Genomic DNA, 19,442 nt, shown 5'->3' with positions numbered 1-19,442 from the left:
TTCAGTGCTGAACAGACTAAACTGGTCTCAAAAGCTCTCTGGATCCCAATTCTGCCATCTGAATGAAGGTTCTGATGATGCAGAAAAGACCGGAACTACCCTCTTCACAGGTGGGAACTCTGGACAGAGGGAAATTGGTGTTTGCAACAACCACCGTGTTAGTTGAGCTGACGACTCCCATGTAACAAGGATTTATAATGTTTCTGCTGCTTCGTCAAGCACTTCATCTAATGCTCACACAGCCTGCGTGACTGTGGGCCCTGTGGCCAGCCCACTCTAGTCTGCTGTGTGATCTTGGACAAGTCACTTTAACTCCTCTGACTTCTGCCTCATCTGCTACTTGGACTGTGGAAAGCACCCACTCCTCCCGTCCTGGGTATAATGGGCTCCTGTGAGCTTTGTGGGAATTAACTCATCCGTTCCCACCCCCGTGAGGTGGGTTGTCACACCCCCAGTGATCAGGCAGAGGACTGAGGATGGAGTTTTGCAGAAACCCACAGTTGGAGCTGAGGTTTGAGCCAGACGGTGAGCCCAAACGCCCTCTCAGCCAAAGTTCCTGCCTCTCTGCAGTAAGACAGCTCCAAGCGCTGCCGTGCAAGTGCATTGCTGCTGCCCACACAGTGGGCCTGGTGCACTGGGAGTCCTTAGGGAGGCGCCAGCACTGCGCTAGCAAAGGTCACAGAGGAGGAACTGAGGTGGCCCAATGGGTTGAGCAAGGGGCACTTCTGCTGGGTTCCCCCACAGTGCTCTGCATTTTAAAGCAGCCAGGGCTTCTGCAAGGAGGTGGTGGGGCCGTTCCCCAGGCAGGACCATGGGGCCAGGCCTGAGCCTTGTCAACAAGCCCTGGAAACAGAACTGGCTGCACCCCAGGAGCTCCACGTCACTGAGAGGAATAGATTCTGTGACCTTGACAGTCCCATCAGCCCGGGGCCCTGGGTGGGATCCCAGGTTCCAGGCATGGCGGGCAGGCCCCTCACCCTCTTCCCTTTGCCCTATTGGGAGAACAATTTAGGCATGAAAGCCCAAATAGCATGTGACAGCCACTATGGGCAGAGGGGAGACAGAGGCAGAGAGGTACCTGGGCAGGCAGTGCTAGGCTGGGCATGTCCTGTCTGGTGCCTCATTGGGGCGTGTCTGGGAGGATGCTGGGGTGTGACATGTAGCGGTCAGGGGGCTGCAGGCCTGGCCGGGGCGAGCAGGGGACTCAGATGTTGGCCCTGCCTCTGCTCCTCGGATAAACAAGGGCAGCTGACGCGGGCGGGCGGGACATCTGCTGTAAATATTTGATCCGACAGAATAAGCAGGCGCACTGTGTCCCCAAAGATGAGGAGCGGTGGAGTCAGCAGTAAGTTGAAAAGAGGAGAGAGAAGGGAAGGGTTCCTAATGAATTGCAAATGACTGCCAGATGGGCCCAAACCCTGCTCCATGCCAGCAGCCTCTTTGTCGCCACCTCAGGAGTGTGAGCACAGTGGGGTGTGGGCAGGAGGGCAGGAAGGAGGGAGGGAGGGAGCAGATGTGGGGGCACGACGACGTGGGGTCCCCTTGGTGAGAGACTGCAGGGAACACGGTGCTGGTCTGTGGCATGTCCTGCAAAGGCCGGGGGGCAGTGGTGCGGGGTGGTGGCTGGAGGCTGATAAATCCAGGTTCCGGCCTCAGCTCCTTCTCGCCACGAGTGAAGGAGACCTCAAGACCTCAGTTTCCCTGCCTGTTAATCGGGAATGGTGCCTGTGCTGCCCCACTCACAGACAGGGCTGCCGGGGGTCAGCAGGGGCAGCTTTAAAAGAGCTTTGCTGAGCATGCCTCGTCTGCAGAACATTTTTAATTCCCCAGATGATGATAACCATCATGAATTGAGCATGTGCCCAATTCTTCATGTGCATCTTTCCCAACAGCCTCAAAAACGATTCCTGCTTTACAGTTGCAGAAACTTAAGTACAGAGGGGTGAACCAGCCTGACCCAGGCCAACAGGGGTTCAGTGGCAGGGGCAGGGCTCAAACCTGGGAACATCTGGTCTGGTCTGTCCTCGAGACCTCCTGGAAGGCAGGCCTACCAGGGTCTGGCCATGCAGTGAACAGGCCCATGTTAGAAGCATCTCGCAGGCTCAGGAACCAGGAGCCCCTGGGGGAGGCCACTGGCACTCAGTGTGGACATCCCGGGTGAAACCCCTGACACTGACCTCGGGAGGTACACAGCAGCAAAAGGTCATGGGGTCAAACACACTTGGCAAGCATTTCATCTCGGCCCTTCTGAGATGTGTGTGACCCTCGTTTGGGGGAGTGAAGACCCTGAAAAGCACCACAGTGAAGATGCTGGTCTAACATGGTCTAGACCTGTGCTTGTCCTTGTGGAAATACAGGTTCTGATTCAGTGGATCTGGGCCAAGCCCAGGAACCTGCATTGCTCACAAGCCCCTGGTGCTGCTGCTACCCAATACCAGCTATTCCCACTGAGAGGCCCTGATGAATTGTTTATCTTCCGTGTTTGGCCGCACGACCTTCTTTTCATCTGATAGCCATTCATCTAGCCATGTTTTCACCCACACAACCATGCACCGTCTGTCTGTCCACCCATCTGTCCCTCCATCTGCCCACTGTCCCTCTCCCCGTCACTCTGTTCCAGCCACACAACCCCCTTGCTGTCCCTCGAACACAGAGGGCACCCCCTGCCTCAGGGCCTTTGCACATGCCTGGAAGGAAGGCTTTGTGCCCTGCTATCCACCCGGCTCTCTCCCTCCCCTCCTTGTGGTTGGGCGCACATCACAGAACTTATAGCCATTTCTGGTTAGCTGCCTCCCCTCCCACCAGGCCATTGGCCTCCCACTGTGCCTGCTTTGCCCAAGCCTCGCACAGTACCTGCCACATGGTAGGTGTTCAAAAAAATAGCTGTTCAGGGGACGAATGCCTTTGGCCAATAATAACAGGACTGATTGGGGAGTTCTGTCTTACAGCACTGGGTTTGGTGGCAGACTAATCCAGTCTGGCAACTAGTTTGCAGCCTTAACTAGTAGGAATCGATCATACTGGTCAGAGCTGTTCCCCTGGGGTCCCGGGTGGGCTGAGCATGATGCCTGGTCAGAGCTGGCAGGGAACGGACTTGGGGCTCCTGGGGGAGGCCCCAGTTTGAGGGAGCAGGCTTTGCTGTTACCTTCAGGAAGGGGATGACAAATGGGCGTAGCGGGAAGTTGGTGGCCTCCTGGAGCTTGGAATGGAACTCCTCGATGGTCAGCGTGGAGTTCTGAGGAGAGAAAACCACCATGCATCAGACCAAGCCACGTCCATCCAGCCTAGGGAGGGCAGGAGGCCCGAGGGCTAGGCATGGCCCAGGGTCACCGCGTCCTCGCTCAGCAGACACATGGCCTCCGTGGCTGTGCTGCCTGGACTCACCACAAGCCCCAGCACCAGCGTGCGCACGCGCTCCCCAATCTCTGGGGAGATGTCGCTGCCGAACTGCTGCAGGGTGGTGAGGAAACGCTTGAGTTTGCTGAGCTGCCGAGCCCCGCAGGCCGGGGGCAGGTGCTGTGTGGACAGTGAAGCTGTGGACGAGGTGGCCGGGCCATTGCTGAAGCCATTGGGTGTGGATGGGGTGCCGTTGATGGCCGTTGGTGAGTGGCTGCTGCCGTTCATCACTGTTGGGGTGGGGGAAAAGAGGGTGTGAGGAGCACAGCGGAGAACTGCAGCTCCCCTCCCCCCCAGCTAGAGCCACAGAGATGCCACACAGGTACTGACACCCTTTGCAGGTGTGCAAACTGGGGCCTGGAAAGGTGTGGCCTTGCCCCAGGGTCTCAGCAGGTGGGGGGCTTCGTGGTCAGGCCCTCCACACTCTAGAAGGATGCCAGGGCCCTCATACCATCTGGAAGATGCCCACCTCCCAGCCAGGTTGCTTAGTGTCCACTGTAATCAGGCAGACGGACTTCTCCACTATTAGGGATCTGCAGAACCACGTCCCCTCTTGTTGGGAGAGGTCATTCTTCTACCCTAAGAGGCTGGTGACCCCACCTTCACCACGACAGCCCCGAAAGGTACCCACTCCCTCATGGGCACCGTTGCCTGCACAAGGGCCCCAATGCCCGGGCCGACAGGACTGGGGTGGGGCAGGGGGACCCGGATACCCTGGGACAAGTGGGGATGGATGCTGGAGTGGGGGGCACTAGGCTGAGTGCTGTCTGTGGCTGCTACACACACGGATATGTGTGCGCATGGGCCCCAGGCTGCGTGGAGGACAAGCAAGTGACCTAAGGGACATGCGATGAACACAACATAGGGGCTCCGGGAGCAGCATCCCAGGGCTAGAAGATGCTCCTCCTCCAGCTTCAGGTGACAGAGCCTTCACACTGGAGGCTGGGGGCGCCCTCCATGCCGGGCTACCTGCTTCTGGTCCCCTGGCCTCAGAAACCTGACAGGTGATCATAAGGGCCTTCAGAGAGGTCAGAGGTCACAGGTTCCTAGGGCCTTTGGTGACAGTGGAGGGGCTCCAGGTGCAGGCGGTGGTGGCAGCATGCCTCTGGGAGGCCTGAGGCTCAACTGCCAAACCTGGTGGCCACTCACATCTCACATCCTTGGCCACCGCACAGGTACCTGCTCCAGGTAGCTCGCTCACGTTCTCACACTCAGCCCCTTTCATGCTCACCTGCCTGCTCCCTCATTCTGCACGTGTAGGCACTCCCCGCATGGGCGCTGGAAGAGGCATCCTGCCTGAGGCCCCACGCCCGCCTACACTAGCTCAGACAGGCTGTGTGTGTATGAGACTCGGGGTCTGGCCTCAGTTTCTTCATTGAAAATGGCCGTTGGCCCAAACCAGAGGTGGGGCTTCTCCACTCCACAAATGTCTGGCCCCTCTGCTCAAGGTTTCCCGGGCTTGTGGAACCCATGTTGTTCTTCCACCACTGGAAGGAGCTCGAAATGCTTGACCCTGGTTGCTTTTACATGTGGGTGATCACTCATCAATAATTGGCCCCCGCTTAGCAGAAGTTTGAGGATCATCGATTGAAGGCCAGGGCTGACACAAAAACAGATGTGCTGCCTTCCTCCGGAGAAGGGACAGGCGCAGGAATGGAGCCCAGTGCCCTGCTCCTGGGGCCCGAGTCCTTCTCAGCATGGCTTTCCCTCCCCCAGTGATGGAGGCACAATGCAAGTTGAAACCCGTTTGCCCCCCTGGTCTCGAAGATCTTAGAAATGCTTCCTGGGCTGCAGAAGTGACACACCAGCTCTGGAATAGTCCCACAAGAGAGGTGTGCCTCGTTTGGGCCTTCCTTCTCACTCTGGGATGGAGAGGGAACGCCAGACACAGGACAGGAGGAGGCCTTGTCCCTCACCCTGTCTGAAGCATTGTCCAGAGGACCGTTATAGAGACCAGAAGACCCTGCTGTTGTGCTAATTTTCTGTCTCACCAGAGCTACTGCCAACCCCGCGGCGAACGCTGACACACACACACACCCTGGTCAAGACTGATGACAGCCACTGACGGTTACTCCAGCTGGGCCATGAGATGGCCTGCTGCCACGAGAGACCTCACCACAGTAGGGGGCTCACTCCTCAAGGTGGAGCCGGGCTATCACCTGGGGTCTGTACCTTCCAGAGGTTTCTTAGACGTGCGTCTGTCCAAGCTGTCTGGGCGCCCCCCCCTCCCCCACCGGCCCCTGGCCTGGCCTAGGCCTGGCCTTCCTGCAGCTCCCTTACCAGCCTGCCCTCGGTGCCTGGGTCCTCCCGGACGCCTGGTTGCCCTCGCTGGCCCGTGTTCCCTCCCGCAGGCTGCTGGGCAGTCTCAGCAGCTTGCTAAAGAGACGCCGAAAATAACCCCCTGCCACAAGTGCTTTCATTCCACAACAGGTGTGTTACTAAGTTAGACCACACACGTGTCCCCAGCTGAGGTTTGGGGGCACACGCTAGCACCCCCACGGCTCTCCCAGTCCTGAGCCTGGGCGAGGGTCAGGCTGAGATGAGGCACCAACAAACAACACCCCCCCACACACACACACACCCACACTCCTGCCACTAGCCCCTCTCCCCGCTGCAGGGGTGGCCCAGGAGCTGGGAATCACACAAGCCTCATCGCGTTGCAGCTCAGCAGATGAGCCCGACACAAGAGCGAGGCCAGGCATCACAGAACGGCGAGAAGGACCACAGCATCACAGGACATGAATAATGCACAATCGTTATGTCACCTCCTCTCAGAGCCCAGAGCTACACGGCGGCCATGCCTGGGCTGCACAGCGCAACTGGCTTGTTGTGGGGGCCTGTCCTGACACTGGCTGACAAACACTCTGAACATCACCCCGTAAAAACTTCCTGTTATGGACACTGGCTGCAGCCCGATCACTTTGATGGAAATGCCCACTAGTGACTAATGTCCACCGAGCACCCAGTGTGGGCTAGGCCTCACGCCGACTCGACCAGCAACATCTTACGGTCCCTTCTAATCGCCCTGGCACCAGATGCCGTAATGACTTCCAGGTGGTGAAACTGAGGAACAGGTGGTACCTGCTCAAGGTCACCCCACTGGGAAGAGGAGGAACTGGAACTTGACCTAGGCTGGGGTTTACCCTTCAGATGCCAAACTATGGACTTGCATTGACAATCTATCTTCTTTCAACTCTAGGATCTGCCATATTTGCCCTGTCTTTTGTGGATTGGGAAAAAGGAGCACAGAGAGGGTGTCCACCTCCCTAAGATCACACAGCTTATGAGCAGCAGGGCTGGGGTGTGAACATGAGCCTGAGACTTGGGAACCTCAACTCTGCTCTCCTAAGCCTGCCCCTCGGACCCCTCTCCTCTCTATGGGAGGCCGGCCTCACTGACATGGCAGATGCAATAGTGGGTTGTGTAGTCAGTGGGGTCATTGCCAGGGCAGAGTGTGCAGACGAAGACCTCCTGGGAGGCCCGTGGTTTTTGTTATTTTACTTACAAAGACAGACCATAGACCATTTTAAGCAGCCATGAAAACGGCCATGGGGCAGAGACATCGCAGGCCCATCCTCTCGATCTGTAAGCAAAATAAGAAAAACATGCTGTCAGGAAAGGGGCCGCGGGCAGGTGGCTCTGCCCTGTGGGATGTCTATAATTGACCCCTCCCCTCTCTGCCTCTTGACAGCAGTTTTGGGGTTCAGGACCGTTACCACCTTTGGTCAGTCATTCTCTTCTTTGGGCTTCAGTTTCTTCTGTAAAATGATGGGGCTGGGTTGTGGGGGGATCTCTTAGGACCATTTCTGGCAGGACTTTCTGGGGGCCTACAAGAATTCTGCCATCTTCATCGGCATGGGTGGGACGCCCTGGTTCTTAAAAAGTTCTCTTCCTGGAAGGTGCCTTGTGACCCCACTCAGCACCATCCTCAAGGGACCTGGAGCCCAAGCTGAGTTGCGATTCAGGGCTTGGTGTCTCTATCGACAGACAACCCAATGGTGGTTCCAAAACGAAGCCCAGGACTGAGTTGCCGTGAGTGGAGAAAGCACCAAACAGGAAGAGAGATTTGATTTGTCTGAGCTGGAGTTAAGTGGGTAGAAGCCACAAGGAGACAGGCTGGATGGCTGTAATCAGAGAGTGACCCCCCCATCACGGGGGGTAATCAAGGGCAGGATAGAGCATTAGCTCTTTGAGGGTCTTCCCAGCTGCAGAGTAGCTCCTTACGTTCCTCCCCACAGTTCTCTCAGCCCCCATGCCGACCTCCCTGGCCACACCTCAGCTTCAATTCCAAAATGAATTTGTGCCCAGGGGAGTCACTGGGCAAAACAAAACAAAACAAAACAAAAAAAACCCCACAGCCCTCAAGCCATGGGTCAAGGTCAGCCTCTGGTCAGCTTGGCTCACAGACTGGTCCTGGGGAAACCAGGGAAGCTCTTGGCAGGAATCCGTGGCTGAGCGCAGAGGCTCCAACGATTTGGGCTGCCACCAGCCAGGTGCACAGACGTGGTTCACTACCCTGCTTTCAGGGAATTCATCGGGTTAGGGAACAAATCCGAGGTCACCTTGGAGGTGGCCTGACACTCGAATGGCCCCAGCATCCTGATAGAACTAAAGCATTAGCTTACAAAAGAAAGAACGACTTGTCTCTTATGATCTCTGTGCTCGAAACAGAGCCAGGACCTTGAATCTAGGAGCATAAGCCTGAGCTGGGTAGGGGCACGTGGGGCCTGGAAAGACACAAGGGGGAGGACCCCTGAGCCACACACAGGCCTGCTGCCCACATGCACATCTGTTCACAGGCCTCACGAAAGCATATGTGGGCAGTCTCAGCTGACCCAGCCCCGTCCCCAACCTAGAACATCTGGCTCCCAGGCCAGTACTTTCTGGATCATGGGCTCCTGAACCAAGACGAAAAGTAGGCTGAGGGAGACGTGTCCATGAGGGTCGGGGACCTGGCTCAGAGCCCTCGGCCAGATCATCAAGGGTCTACTGGTTTCTCTTGCTTGGAACCAAACACTGGAGGTGGGTTGTTGCTTTAGGTGGAGGCCCACGGCCTTGTTTCTTGGGAGCTGCTGCCGTCCTGTCATGAGTAATTCTTTTTCTCCCCGGCTGAGGTATAGGCGGGTGAAGTTAAACACAGCCCAAGCCTCCCCACTCTGCCTACGGGGCCCAGATGAGGCAGCAACTGTTTAGTGGACGAAGACTCTGCCTGTATTTCAGTCAGAGGTGAGGACTGAGTCTTTCAGAGGAGAGGAAGGGGTGACCTGATGGTCACAGTGGCCATATGAGAATGGTGTGTGGGAGAAAGCCCAGCCAGCCTCTGGCCACTTCTACTATGGCTGACACAGGCAGACCAGGACCTGCAGGCTGAGGACTGTGGAGTGAGCACCCTGCTGCCTTGGGCCCGATCCTGGTGCAGAAGGCAGGGTTAGGGGGCCTGGTCCAGTCTGTTACACATGGGGACCCTGGCTTAGACCCAGTACGAAGGGGGAGCTGGAACCTTCTGTCCAGGCGAAGGTGCAGGGAGGGGTATTTGGTCACTAAGCTCCTACTGTGTGCTGGGACATCCCTGCTTTCAGGTGGCCACACCTGGGAGCAGGTGGTATCACCCTGTTCATCAAACTGAAGCTTGGAGGGGTCAGAAGGCTGGCTTGAAGGCAGTATCCCACAAACAAGGGGCTGAGCCAGACCCCAGAGCCAATGCCTTTTTCTAGAGGGAGGGTGGGTCATGATGAACCTGGGGCCGACTTTGGGTAGCAGAACCAGCGCCCTGCATGTCCAGGGATAAAGGGAGCCAAGCTGTGTCCTGTGGTCCACTCCAGGCTCTGGGCAGAGCTGTGGGCCCTGGCTGGAGGCAGCAGCTTTTACTTGTCAGCTTAGCGGGGACCAGGGGCCACCAGCTGAGGAGTTTCAGGGTCCTGCCACGCAGAGGGATTTCACTTGGGTTTCAAAGCCTACAGAAGGGTCCCTGAGTGTGGAGCTTCTGGCCTCTGAACACAGGGGTTGGACGGCATGTGCGTTCTCTCTACCACCCACCAGAAACCCTTAGGATGCACTGCTAAGCCCTGGGCCTTGGAGGTCAGGGCACACTGTCCCCTACACCAGCCCAAGCCTGAGGATTTCCTTCCCAACTGCTCAGGATCCAAAGTCACTGAGTCCCCAACTTCTCCAACTCAAAGGAACAGGGCTCTAGTGATGATTGTGGACTTTAGAGGCTTACCCAGAGAAGCTGTGAATTCTGAGTCACTCAACCTGGATCTGCCCAGGAATGGTGAGACACTGCCTGAAGGTCCGGTCTGCCCACCATGTCACCAGCAGCTGAGGCCCTGCTGACTCCAGTTCCTGGCTGACCCTAAAACCCCGAGGAGGCCTGGCTATAGAGCCCCTGGTATCTGAGCCGGTGTGGAGCTCCACCAAGGCCAGAGCCACCTCCAATGGGCACTCCAGCAGGGCACAGCCCTAAGTGAATTCACCTGCACTATAGTAACCTGCTGTGTGACTGTGGGAAAGTTCCTGTCCCTCTCTGAGCTCCAAATGTAACAGCTATCTTTGATGGAACACTCACAATGTGCCAGCCAAGATAAGAACTTCTATTAACTCAATTGTCTTCATAGCAGCTCTGCGAGACAGGGACAATGGCCAGCCCTGCATTATAGATGAGGAATACCAGGCCCAGTGAGGTTGGGTAACGTGCCCAAGGCCACACAGCTACAAAGCAGAAGAGCTGGGATTTGAACCTCAAAGCTTGGGCTCTGAGGCATGATGAAATCCTCCCTTTCCAGGGCCCAACGGTGAGTGTTTGAGGGTTCAGGGCGGAGGGTCCACAGCACTGGTTTGAGTCACATGAAATGAGATCTGGAGCCTTAGACAACTTGAGGGGCCACAGAGGCACCTCTCAGCTACGCCCCACTCAGCGCCCGGCCCTGGGGTTACTCACTTGTGTGGGGTGTGAAGGAGGGGTGCCGCGTGGTGCCCTGGGATGCAGTGGGCGGAGGGGGCGGCATGCTGGGGGGCGTGGACTGGGGCTGTGTCTTCACCTCAGCGGGGGAGTCGGGCATCGCTGCGGCCGTCTTCTCCTTCCTGTCCGCTGCTGCAGCCCGGGGGAAGGAAGAAAATGAGAGCCAGTGAGGCAAGTGGAGAGGGGAGGGGGCCAGTACCGCCCCAGTCCCACCTGGTGCCCAGACAAGGCCCCACGCCAGCAGCTGTGTTTGGGCCTGTGCTGCTGGAGGCCCAGGTGGTGGACACCCAGCTGGACCCCAGGTGGCTCCTGGCTCTGCCCACAAAAGCAGGCCCAGTGCCAGGGCCCGGTTCATCTCAGATAAGCCCCAGGTGTGTTCACAGATGGCTGACATCCCACCCACCTGGGGCCAGAGGGTAGACTTGGGTCAGCCCATTTCAGTCGGGCTGAAGGGTATGGCTACAGGAGCCCTGAGCTGGCCAGAATGGGATTGGGGTCCTCACTGGGGGGTTGGTCCTGGTCCTGTAGACCAGGGAGTTGGAAGCACCCCCTGAGGCAGTCTCCACCAGCACCTCCTGAAGGGCCCTGTTCAGACATACATGCCGGCCTGCCCACCCCATTTCTGGTTCAGCGGGTCTGAAGCGGGTCCGAGAATCTGCATTTCCATCAGGGTCCCAGGTGAGGCTGCTGCAGCAGGTTGGGGCCCCAATAAGGCTGGTCCGGGGGGTATCCCAGGAGAGACTAGGTGGCAGGAACCTCTATTTTAACCATCTCCTAGCCCCAGGCGATTCCTGGGAGCAGCCAGGCTGAGGATATGGTCGATTTCAGGCTGTTCCGGCCTGGCCACTCAAAGTATGGTCTGTAGACCAGCGGGTTGTCTCCCTGGACACTGTGTCAAGAGTACCAAGTGGTCTGATGCTCTGCTAAGGGTCAGATGTGTGGAAAGAGGGTGGCAGTGGCAAAACCAAGCCTAGGCCTGAGCCCCTGGCCCCACAAAGCAGGACCCCGAAGAAAAGGCCTCTGGGTGGATCTGACCAGTTGCACACATCTCGAGCCAGCAGCTGCCTGGGCATTCTTTGCAGGTGGAGGGGGGCAAATCCTGGGCCTTCTCTTGCATCTTAACACAGGGTCCACCACTGACCTGGCAAGCCACAAAGATCTGGGCGCAGTGGCTGGAATTCTGGGCGGCCCAGCTGCTTGGGGCCATCGAGGTGGGCGTCCTCTACCTGTTACACATAGAGCTGCAGCCACCACTGCCCCAGCCACTGCCCTGAGCTCGTCCTGCTAAAGCTGATGGGGTCTCATCTAGTGCCAGGAGGAAAGCGGGTGAAGCCACTGTCAGGGCTCAACAACCCTTAGCTGTCACTATGTGACTATAGTTCTTGTCCCTTCTGCTCCCCCTCCCCCCATCCTCCCCTCCTGGGGGCCCCCCGCATGATCAGGGCAGACAGAGACACACATGTGTACCCAGGGTGGCCCGCCTCTGGGGATGGCGATTAATAATGGTAATAAATGGCATTTACCGTAATCTTGTGCCCAATACTATGTAAACCTCCTTTCAGTTCCCCTTCACAGAGTGGAGATGCCCACCCAACTGCAGCACCGGGATGGGACTCTCACAGCCCTCCACACTCCAGGGCCCCGTGGGGTGAGAGCAAAGCCCCCTCCTCGCTGGGCCCCATGGAGGGGAAGCAGCCGGAATCAGCAGCCACCCGGCCTCGCAGCACCTGCTGTCCACTCAGCTGTAGCCGCTGGCCTCCCTCCCGCTGGGTGCCCTGCCCCCTGCAGCCCGCCTGTCAGGAGGCGGCTGATGGTTGGGCACACGTGCACTGCAGCTGTGGGGCCCATCAACACTCAGCCTGGCTGCAGGGCCAGCGGTCAGTCCCCGGTGACAACCAAAGAAGGCAAGTGCGGCCGGTCACTGCGGGCCCCAGGCCACCCCTGTGGGTGCAGTCCGTCCTGGCCAGCCCTTCATCTGACCAGGCCACCCCAGGGCAGGCAGTCCCACTGGCATGCCTGGGAGGGCATTTCAGATGCCACGCTGGGCCATGGGACTCGGGGCCTGTTCCGACTTTCCAAAGCCCTTCCACACTGGGGGTTGGCAGGACCCTCAGAGATTGAACAGACCAGAAAAGCAGAAAAATGAAAACCCCTGCCAGGGTCACCCCAGTGGACCAGTACCCCTCACATGGTCCTTGTTGAACAAGAACCTCCCCATTGGGGAGGCAGAAAAAGGGGCCAGGCGGGGCCCACTCAGTGCATCACACATCTCCACAGGCCTTGAGGGACCGGTTCTGGACATACTCATTCCACAATGCCTGCTGGGTAGACCCTGAGGATGGAGCAGGCAGAGCTCTGTTGGTGCCCGGCGACCTCCTTTGGCAGAAAAGGAATGGCAGGCAGGCCCGAAGCCATCCGTTTACTTAGGAGAGGAGGCAGACTCATTGTATGCAGGCCCTGCTCTCGGCACTGGACAGTCATGGCTCCTTTTATTCTCACCAAAGCCCTGTTTTACAGGCACAGAGAAGTGTAGGAATCAGCCCAAGGGAATGCAGCAAGTATGGGTGGGTCTCTGTAGGGTCACATGGGTACATGGGTCTGTAAGGTTTCAAAGCCCTTGGCTGTCATCAACAGGCACCCTTCTTCTAGAAGAGGCATCAGGTCTGAGATTCAAACCCAGGTTGACTGAGGCTGCAGGGGAAGGGGGTTCTTCCGTTATCCCACCACCCACCTGGGTCATGGTCCCAGGGGCTACACATGGGGGGAATCACAGGTGCACCATATGGGACTTCATAAGTCTTTCTTGAATCTTGAGTCCCGGCTCTATTGCCTCCTGGCTGTGTGACCTAGGGCAAGTCACCTCACCTCTCTGAGCCACTTTACTCCTCTGTAAATGAGGCAAGGAGGACCACCTTCTATCAGGCAGTCAGGAGATGAGATGAGATCAGGCGAAGGGTCTGCACACGCGAGCACTCAGTGAAATTTAGCGAAGGTTTATTGAGAAACTCGTGTGCCAGAAAGCAGAAAATGACAAGTGCTCTCAGGGAAGGGCCAAGGTGGTGTAGAGATGGCGAAGAACGGCATTTGTGGTCACGGAACAGAGAGCGCCAAGGCCAGAGCGTTCAGGGCCTCTAGTTGTGCAGGAAAAATGAACGTCAGCTGGGGCTGGGCTGGCTAGTGTGGACTGGCTGCACGGCAGTGGGGAGCCACTGAAGGCTCTGCACAGCAGCTGGAGCGGGTCTTGGGCATCACATTGTCTCTCCTGCCTAAATCTCTTCCGCAGCTTCCATGGACATGGGATGGGGCTTCACCAGGCCTTACCAGGCTTCTGTGGCCTGAGGGCAAAGTGCAGGTGCCTCTCCCGGCTCTTAGGAGCCACTAGATAGGGGCACCCCTGTTCTCCCTGTGCAGGCCTCCTGCCCTGCGCTCCCTTCAAGGCCTTTTACTGAGCCAAGGCTGCTCCTGGGCCTCCCAGACTCACTGGGAGGCTTAGACCCACGGAGGCTGTCACACGACCTCACTGCCCTGGGCAGCCAGCATAGGGCCGTCCAGGCAGGACCCTGTGCCCATAAGCCAGTGAGAGCAGGAGCTGGCCAGGGCATGTGGGGGGTGTGGTATGGAGGGGAACAGGGGAGGAGACTGACCGTTGGATGCTGGATGCCAGTGAGGGGAGATAGCTCCCACTTCCCCACCAAGGCTGCCGAGGGTGCCAGCACGAACCAGCTCAGCTGGCACAGATCACAGCAAGCCCAGACCACCACCACCAGGGAAACCTGGACTGGCCCCGTGAGACACTCCCCTCCCCATGCCTAGGTTCCCCCACCTCAGTGTCCACTCCCAGGTGTCCTCAAACCCATGTGGAGCTGGGCCCATGCCCTGCGTGTCCACATAGCACCTCGTTGAATCCTTACTCCCTCCCCAGAGCGCACCATCAGAGCCCACGTGTAAGCCCCCCAAGGTCACCTGCCTGTGAGAGGCAGACGAGGCCGGCCCTGCCCATCGAGACCTTGAGCTCGCACTGTCTCTCCTCTGTGCTCACCCAGGCCTCCGTTTCCCTGGCTTCAATTCTGGGGTCATCTTGGGGCTCTCAGCACCCACACACCCTCCACCCAATGGTGGGGGTCCCAGTGAACATACTCTCCCTTTAGGAGGCTCTGATTTGGCAGGTCTGGGGTGGGACATGCAGGCAGCTAGATGTATGTCTTTTAACTTGTAAGTTAATTTTTTTCTTTTAAGATTAACGTAGAACAGCTACCCTCCCGTGGGGCTCACCAGGTGCCCCATCACGCACCAGCTCCCCCATCCCTTAGGTCAGGAGACGTGAAGCAACCCCCATGACTGGTGTTTATTAGGAACCCCATATTCCAGCTGCTTCACAGCAGGAGGCCAGTCCTGTAATCACACCCGTTTTATAGCTGAAACAGGCTCAAAGACCGCAAGTGACTCGCTCAGGGTCCCAGAGCCAGAGGCACAGAGCCTGATGGGCAGTAGGGCCTGAGCCCAGGGCGTCCACAGACCCTCAACCTCCCTACGAGCCACAGTTGTCAGGCAGATTAGAAAGCTCTCTTGCCAGGCCAGCCGGGCTCAGATCCAGTACTGCCCAGGATGCCATGTGGGCTGACCTAAACCTGGAAGGGGCAGCTGCCCGGGGTTGGGAGTGGGAGGCCTGTCATTGCTCTGAGTCAGTGGGTGATGTCCTGGTGCCTCAACTCTGGGCAGGTGAGCATGAGGACCATCTTTCCCAAGTCCATGGGAAGATGGGCTGTGCTGATGCAGATCTAAGAGTGTTCTACGATCTCCAGATCTTAGAGCACCTGGGAAGAAGAAATGAGACCCGGCTACCTGTGTCCCCGTGCCTCTCCCAGCCCCGTTAGCAGCCAAAGGCTGAGTTAGTGTTGGCAGCAGTCCCAGGACCCTGACAACCACGGGCATCCTGGTTCTTTCTTTCCAAACAGGCCACCAGGCCCAGCTTTGCAAGTGCAGAAACCTGCCTTAGCGAAATGAGGGCCCAATCTCACAGGGGCTCAGAATCTGGAAAAGGGACACCCAACCCTTGTCACTTGATGCTGGGGGTCCCCTCAGCCCCTCCTGCAGCCCTGCACGGTGTCACAGCCAGACCAGTGGCTTCGTGCTGGTACATGTGGGGCACAACTCTGGGGGTGCCAGGACCCTTACCCCATGATTCTGGCTTAGAGGCAGGCAGTCGGAAGGTGAGGGGCCCTCAGTGCCAGGGAGCCCCAACGTGCATGGAAAGGAACTTTCGTTATGCAGCAGGCCTGGCCAGCCAAACTTGTATAGCCTTCCCACAACCCTTGAAGGCAGCCTCTCCATCTTACAGATGGAAAAACTGAGGCACAGAGCGGCCTGAAGTCCTGCTCAGCTCACACAGCTGAGAAGGGGATTAGATGTGGACATGGTGTCTCACCCACCAGCTACAAGGCCTACTACTTGAGGCATCTTCCCCTCTCTCATTTGCTTTTTGTCTGTCCCCCTACCCACCACAGGGGCTTTCTTTGTTGTTTCCCACCCTGGATCTACATGGGATAGGGGCCTGCTGGCTTCTCAGTGGCTTGTATCTTGATGTCGGTTTGAGTGTGCGGGAGCTGATTCATGATGTCCTAGTGAGTGAAAGGGGAGAGGGTGGGCAGAAGTGCTGTGTCCTCTCCAGCCCCTGGGATCTGGGCTTCCTCCTCTAGCCCGTTATCGCAGCTGGCCACCCTCCCCCCCGCCCCTTTCGCCACACTGCTCTCAGTCCTCAAGAACATTCCCAGACCCTGCGTTCCCAGGGCCCATGGGACACCCTGAGTCTTTCCCAGACGGCGTATCCAGTTCCCAGCTAAATGTCACTAATCCATTGACAGAGGAAGCAGCTCTCCAAGGCTGGTTGGAGTTGGTGGGAAAGAACACGGAATGTGCCGGAACAAGCCACCCCATCCATCACTGTCCCTATCCGCCTCTGGTTCCCAGCCCGCCTTGCCTGGCTGAGAATTGGCCACAGCCCAGCACTCCCAGCCCTGGGGCTCTAGAACCTTTGGCAGGAGGAGGGTCTGCTAGCTAGCTAGCTAGCATCATCAGCACAGCTCACCTTCCCAGCTTTGCCCTCCTCAAATCCACGTTGCCACAGGAAGTAACAAGACCTGCTTTGATCTTTTACAGTCTGATTTCTGCTGTTACTTCATTGGACCCCCACAAAAGCCATGGATGTAGAAAGGTGGCAGGTGACAAGTAACCTGCCTCAGGTCCTTTGCACAGGCACTGACAGGTACTGACAGGTAACAAAGCTATGGCTCTTATCTGAGCACTCTGCATGAACCACCTCATCTCATCTACACAGCAAGCCTATGAGGTAGGCAGATGGGGAAACTGAGGCTGCTCTTTCTGTGGGGTCTTGGGACAGGCTCCTGCATGGAGACTTGGCAGGTGCTGCTCCTGGGGCCTGGCTGGACACAGTTCCACCTCAGATCCCTTTCCTGGAGCTGACCTGCAGGAAGGAGTTCCTGAGGCCCATGGGAAGGTGAGGAGGGTCCCCAAAGGTTCCAGACCCCCCTGGGGTTCCCAGGATGACAGAGAGGCTGGCCTCAGAAGTAGCGAGTATATGAGTAGAAGCCTCTCCTAGGGCTGCTGGGTAGGCAGGGAGCTCAATGCGTGGTGTGCCTCAGTTTCCTTCTCTGTAAACAGGCAGAACAGGGGGTTTGGTGGGGATTCTGGGCACACTGCCCCCAGCCTCAGTTTCCACATTAAGTAGGAGTAAGGAGAGATCACTAAACATGCGTAGGAATAGTCACTGGCGATCTCGGTGACTCTGATGATGGTGAGGACAAAAGGAAGCCAACGCTGTTAATGGTTGTCCAATTATTTTCCTTTTGCATCTTGCAAATATTGCCTCTTCCTTTTAGGGAAAGTGCAGATGAGCAAAAGGAAGGGAAGCCCTACTGTGAGGTCATCTGGCCAAGATCACCCTCATAGCATCCTCCACAACTGGGTGAGATGGACGAGCCTGTCCCTACCGTCCCCCGAGAGGTGAGGGCTCTGCAGGTGGGTGCAGTCGGCAACTGCCCCAGTCTCGGAATTGCCAGCTTCTTCCTTGGTGGGCAGCAGGCCACCATCCCGAAATTCCTGCCAAGGTAAACCTTTCCGCTTGACTTTCTTGGGAACCACAGGGGCAAGCCGCCCTCTCAGGCATGTTTCCTAAGATGGGGAAAGATGGTTGCCCTGTGCCTCAGCCAGTACCTTGAGAGCCCACGCGGTCCTTTGTGACTGGTTGTCCCCTCTGCCAGGAGTTCCTTCCCCTGGATACCTGGAGATCTGCTCTCATCCTCCACGTCTTTGCTCAAATGCAAAACCGAGAGTCCAGGACAGTACCAGGCATATAGTAGGTGCTCAATAAATATGTTGAATTACGACCCAGAGGACCCAGGGTGACAGCCCATCATCACAGATATTTTTCCAGCCTTCCTGACCCCCCAGGCTCCCTTTTAGAAACGTGAGTCCTGACCCCTTTGCCTCAAAGTCCACCCCTGAATACCGACCCTTTCCTTGGCCACTTTCTTTCTGTGGCAAAGTTCAGGTCTAGGCGGACATCTGGGGTAGGGAGGTCAGGCGTTCACCCAAGACCACAATTCAATAAGTCTGCGTTGCTGAGCTCTGACTCCTCAACACTGCAGTGCCCTGCCAGGATTTTCATCCATTTTCCTTCCTTCCTTTCTTCATAGACCTCCTATTACAATGGTTCTCGACCCTCTCAGGCCTGAAGCCCCCTTCTAATTACAAATAACCCCTGACCCCCGCCACAAGCCTGACACCAAATGCATGGAGGAGATAGAAAGTGTGAGTGTGTTTGAAGAGAAATCAGGCCAAGCAGTGCACAGTGATGTCACACGTGCATCAGGGTGTGCCTCATGGGCAGGCCCCTCTAGAAGATATAACGGGGCCCATGGACACCAACGCAGCACAGCGAGCCTGGGGATGCCAGGTTGGAGACGGCCATCAGAGATGCCATCTTTGGAGCAGTGAGCAGTTATGAGAGGTGGAGCCAGGTCTCCTGGTTTACAGAGAGGCCCGCCTGAGCACTTGGTGCTCATGGGGTCCCTTTGTGTCCACGTAAAGAGTGGATGTCTGTTCTGGCTCATGAGGTCCCAGGCAGCAGGTTTTCTGGCCTCAGAACTGTGGGACCTCGAAATCTGGGAGAGTTGCAGGGCAAGTCCTTACATTGAAGGCCTGGCTGCTCCGAAGGCCAGTGGGGCCCTATCTCTGGGGTGACCCTAAGCACCCCGTGGTGATAGAGTCACCTCCTTTGAGGCCCCTGGCCATCTTGTAGTGGCCGCTGTGCGGGGCCTGGGAGAAGTGAGATGTGCTGCATTACCAGTTCACAGAGGGGCCCCTGTCCTCAGAGTGGCTAGTATTCAAGATGCAAAGCAGGGGGGAGGATGGTGAGAAAGTGGGGGCCAGATCTCTCTCACGGAGGAGGAGGCATTTGAGCCCCCAAACCTTTGCTTAGGCAGTTCTGGCCCCTAGAATGCCCACCCTCGTTTCCTCAAGGGTGAGTGGGGGGCTCCTCTCCTGGACTCTGTGGTCCAGTCACAGCTCTTGGACTTCTGGGGTCTCAAGTAGGACAGGTGATCTCTCCACTGAGAGTAAACTTCTTGGCGGGGGTGGGGCAGTCCAACTCTTCTGGACCCTCGCCATGGGAATAAACAGAGGAAAAAGGCCCAAACCCCTAGGAAGCAGCCACGTCTCTGAGGGGTCTGTGACCAGAGACGGTTGGGGGCTCTCAGGCTGAAAGGGAATGGTGAAAGGACCCGGGTTGGGGTGTGTGTGTGTGTGGGGGGGGTTGGAGTGAGGCGGGGAGCGCTGCTTGCATTCAGGGAAAACCCAGGATATTAGTGCCCTCCACATCCAGATGGGATGGTCTGACCAGGAGGGACCCCTCCCCCACCACCAAGGCCAATGTCAGGGGACTCTCATCTTTGATCCCAAACCTCTGCAAAGCAGAGGATTTGGTGTGTGTGGGGGGAGGTAGTGAGTTCTGGATCTTCCTATACCACCATTCTGAACCCTCCCTCCAAGAAATACACTTCTAATATACATT

General features: G+C 57.3%; 1 protein-coding gene across 5 annotated transcripts in view; it reads right to left on the bottom strand.

Moving 5' to 3' along the window:
- CBFA2T3 (CBFA2/RUNX1 partner transcriptional co-repressor 3) overlaps nt 1-19,442 on the bottom strand; it is a 93,197-nt gene that overhangs the window by 11,710 nt on the left and 62,045 nt on the right. For 2 of the 5 annotated variants that reach the window (XM_019654527.1, XM_019654531.1), the window contains exons 2-5: nt 10,334-10,486; nt 6,902-6,979; nt 3,385-3,626; nt 3,146-3,235 (exon numbers count right to left, since the gene is read on the bottom strand). In XM_019654527.1, coding sequence (XP_019510072.1) covers nt 3,146-3,235; nt 3,385-3,626; nt 6,902-6,979; nt 10,334-10,486 — 563 coding nt within the window. Of the gene's footprint in view, nt 1-3,145; nt 3,236-3,384; nt 3,627-5,676; nt 5,917-6,901; nt 6,980-10,333; nt 10,487-19,442 lie in introns of those variants that run through there. The other 3 variants (XM_019654529.1, XM_019654528.1, XM_019654530.1) reach the window with 3 other exon arrangements.

The sequence above is a fragment of the Hipposideros armiger genome, unplaced genomic scaffold, assembly GCF_001890085.2.
Source record: "Hipposideros armiger isolate ML-2016 unplaced genomic scaffold, ASM189008v1 scaffold_224, whole genome shotgun sequence".
In the NCBI taxonomy this organism is placed as follows: domain Eukaryota; kingdom Metazoa; phylum Chordata; class Mammalia; order Chiroptera; family Hipposideridae; genus Hipposideros; species Hipposideros armiger.
This window is presented reverse-complemented; position numbering and strand designations above follow the sequence as displayed.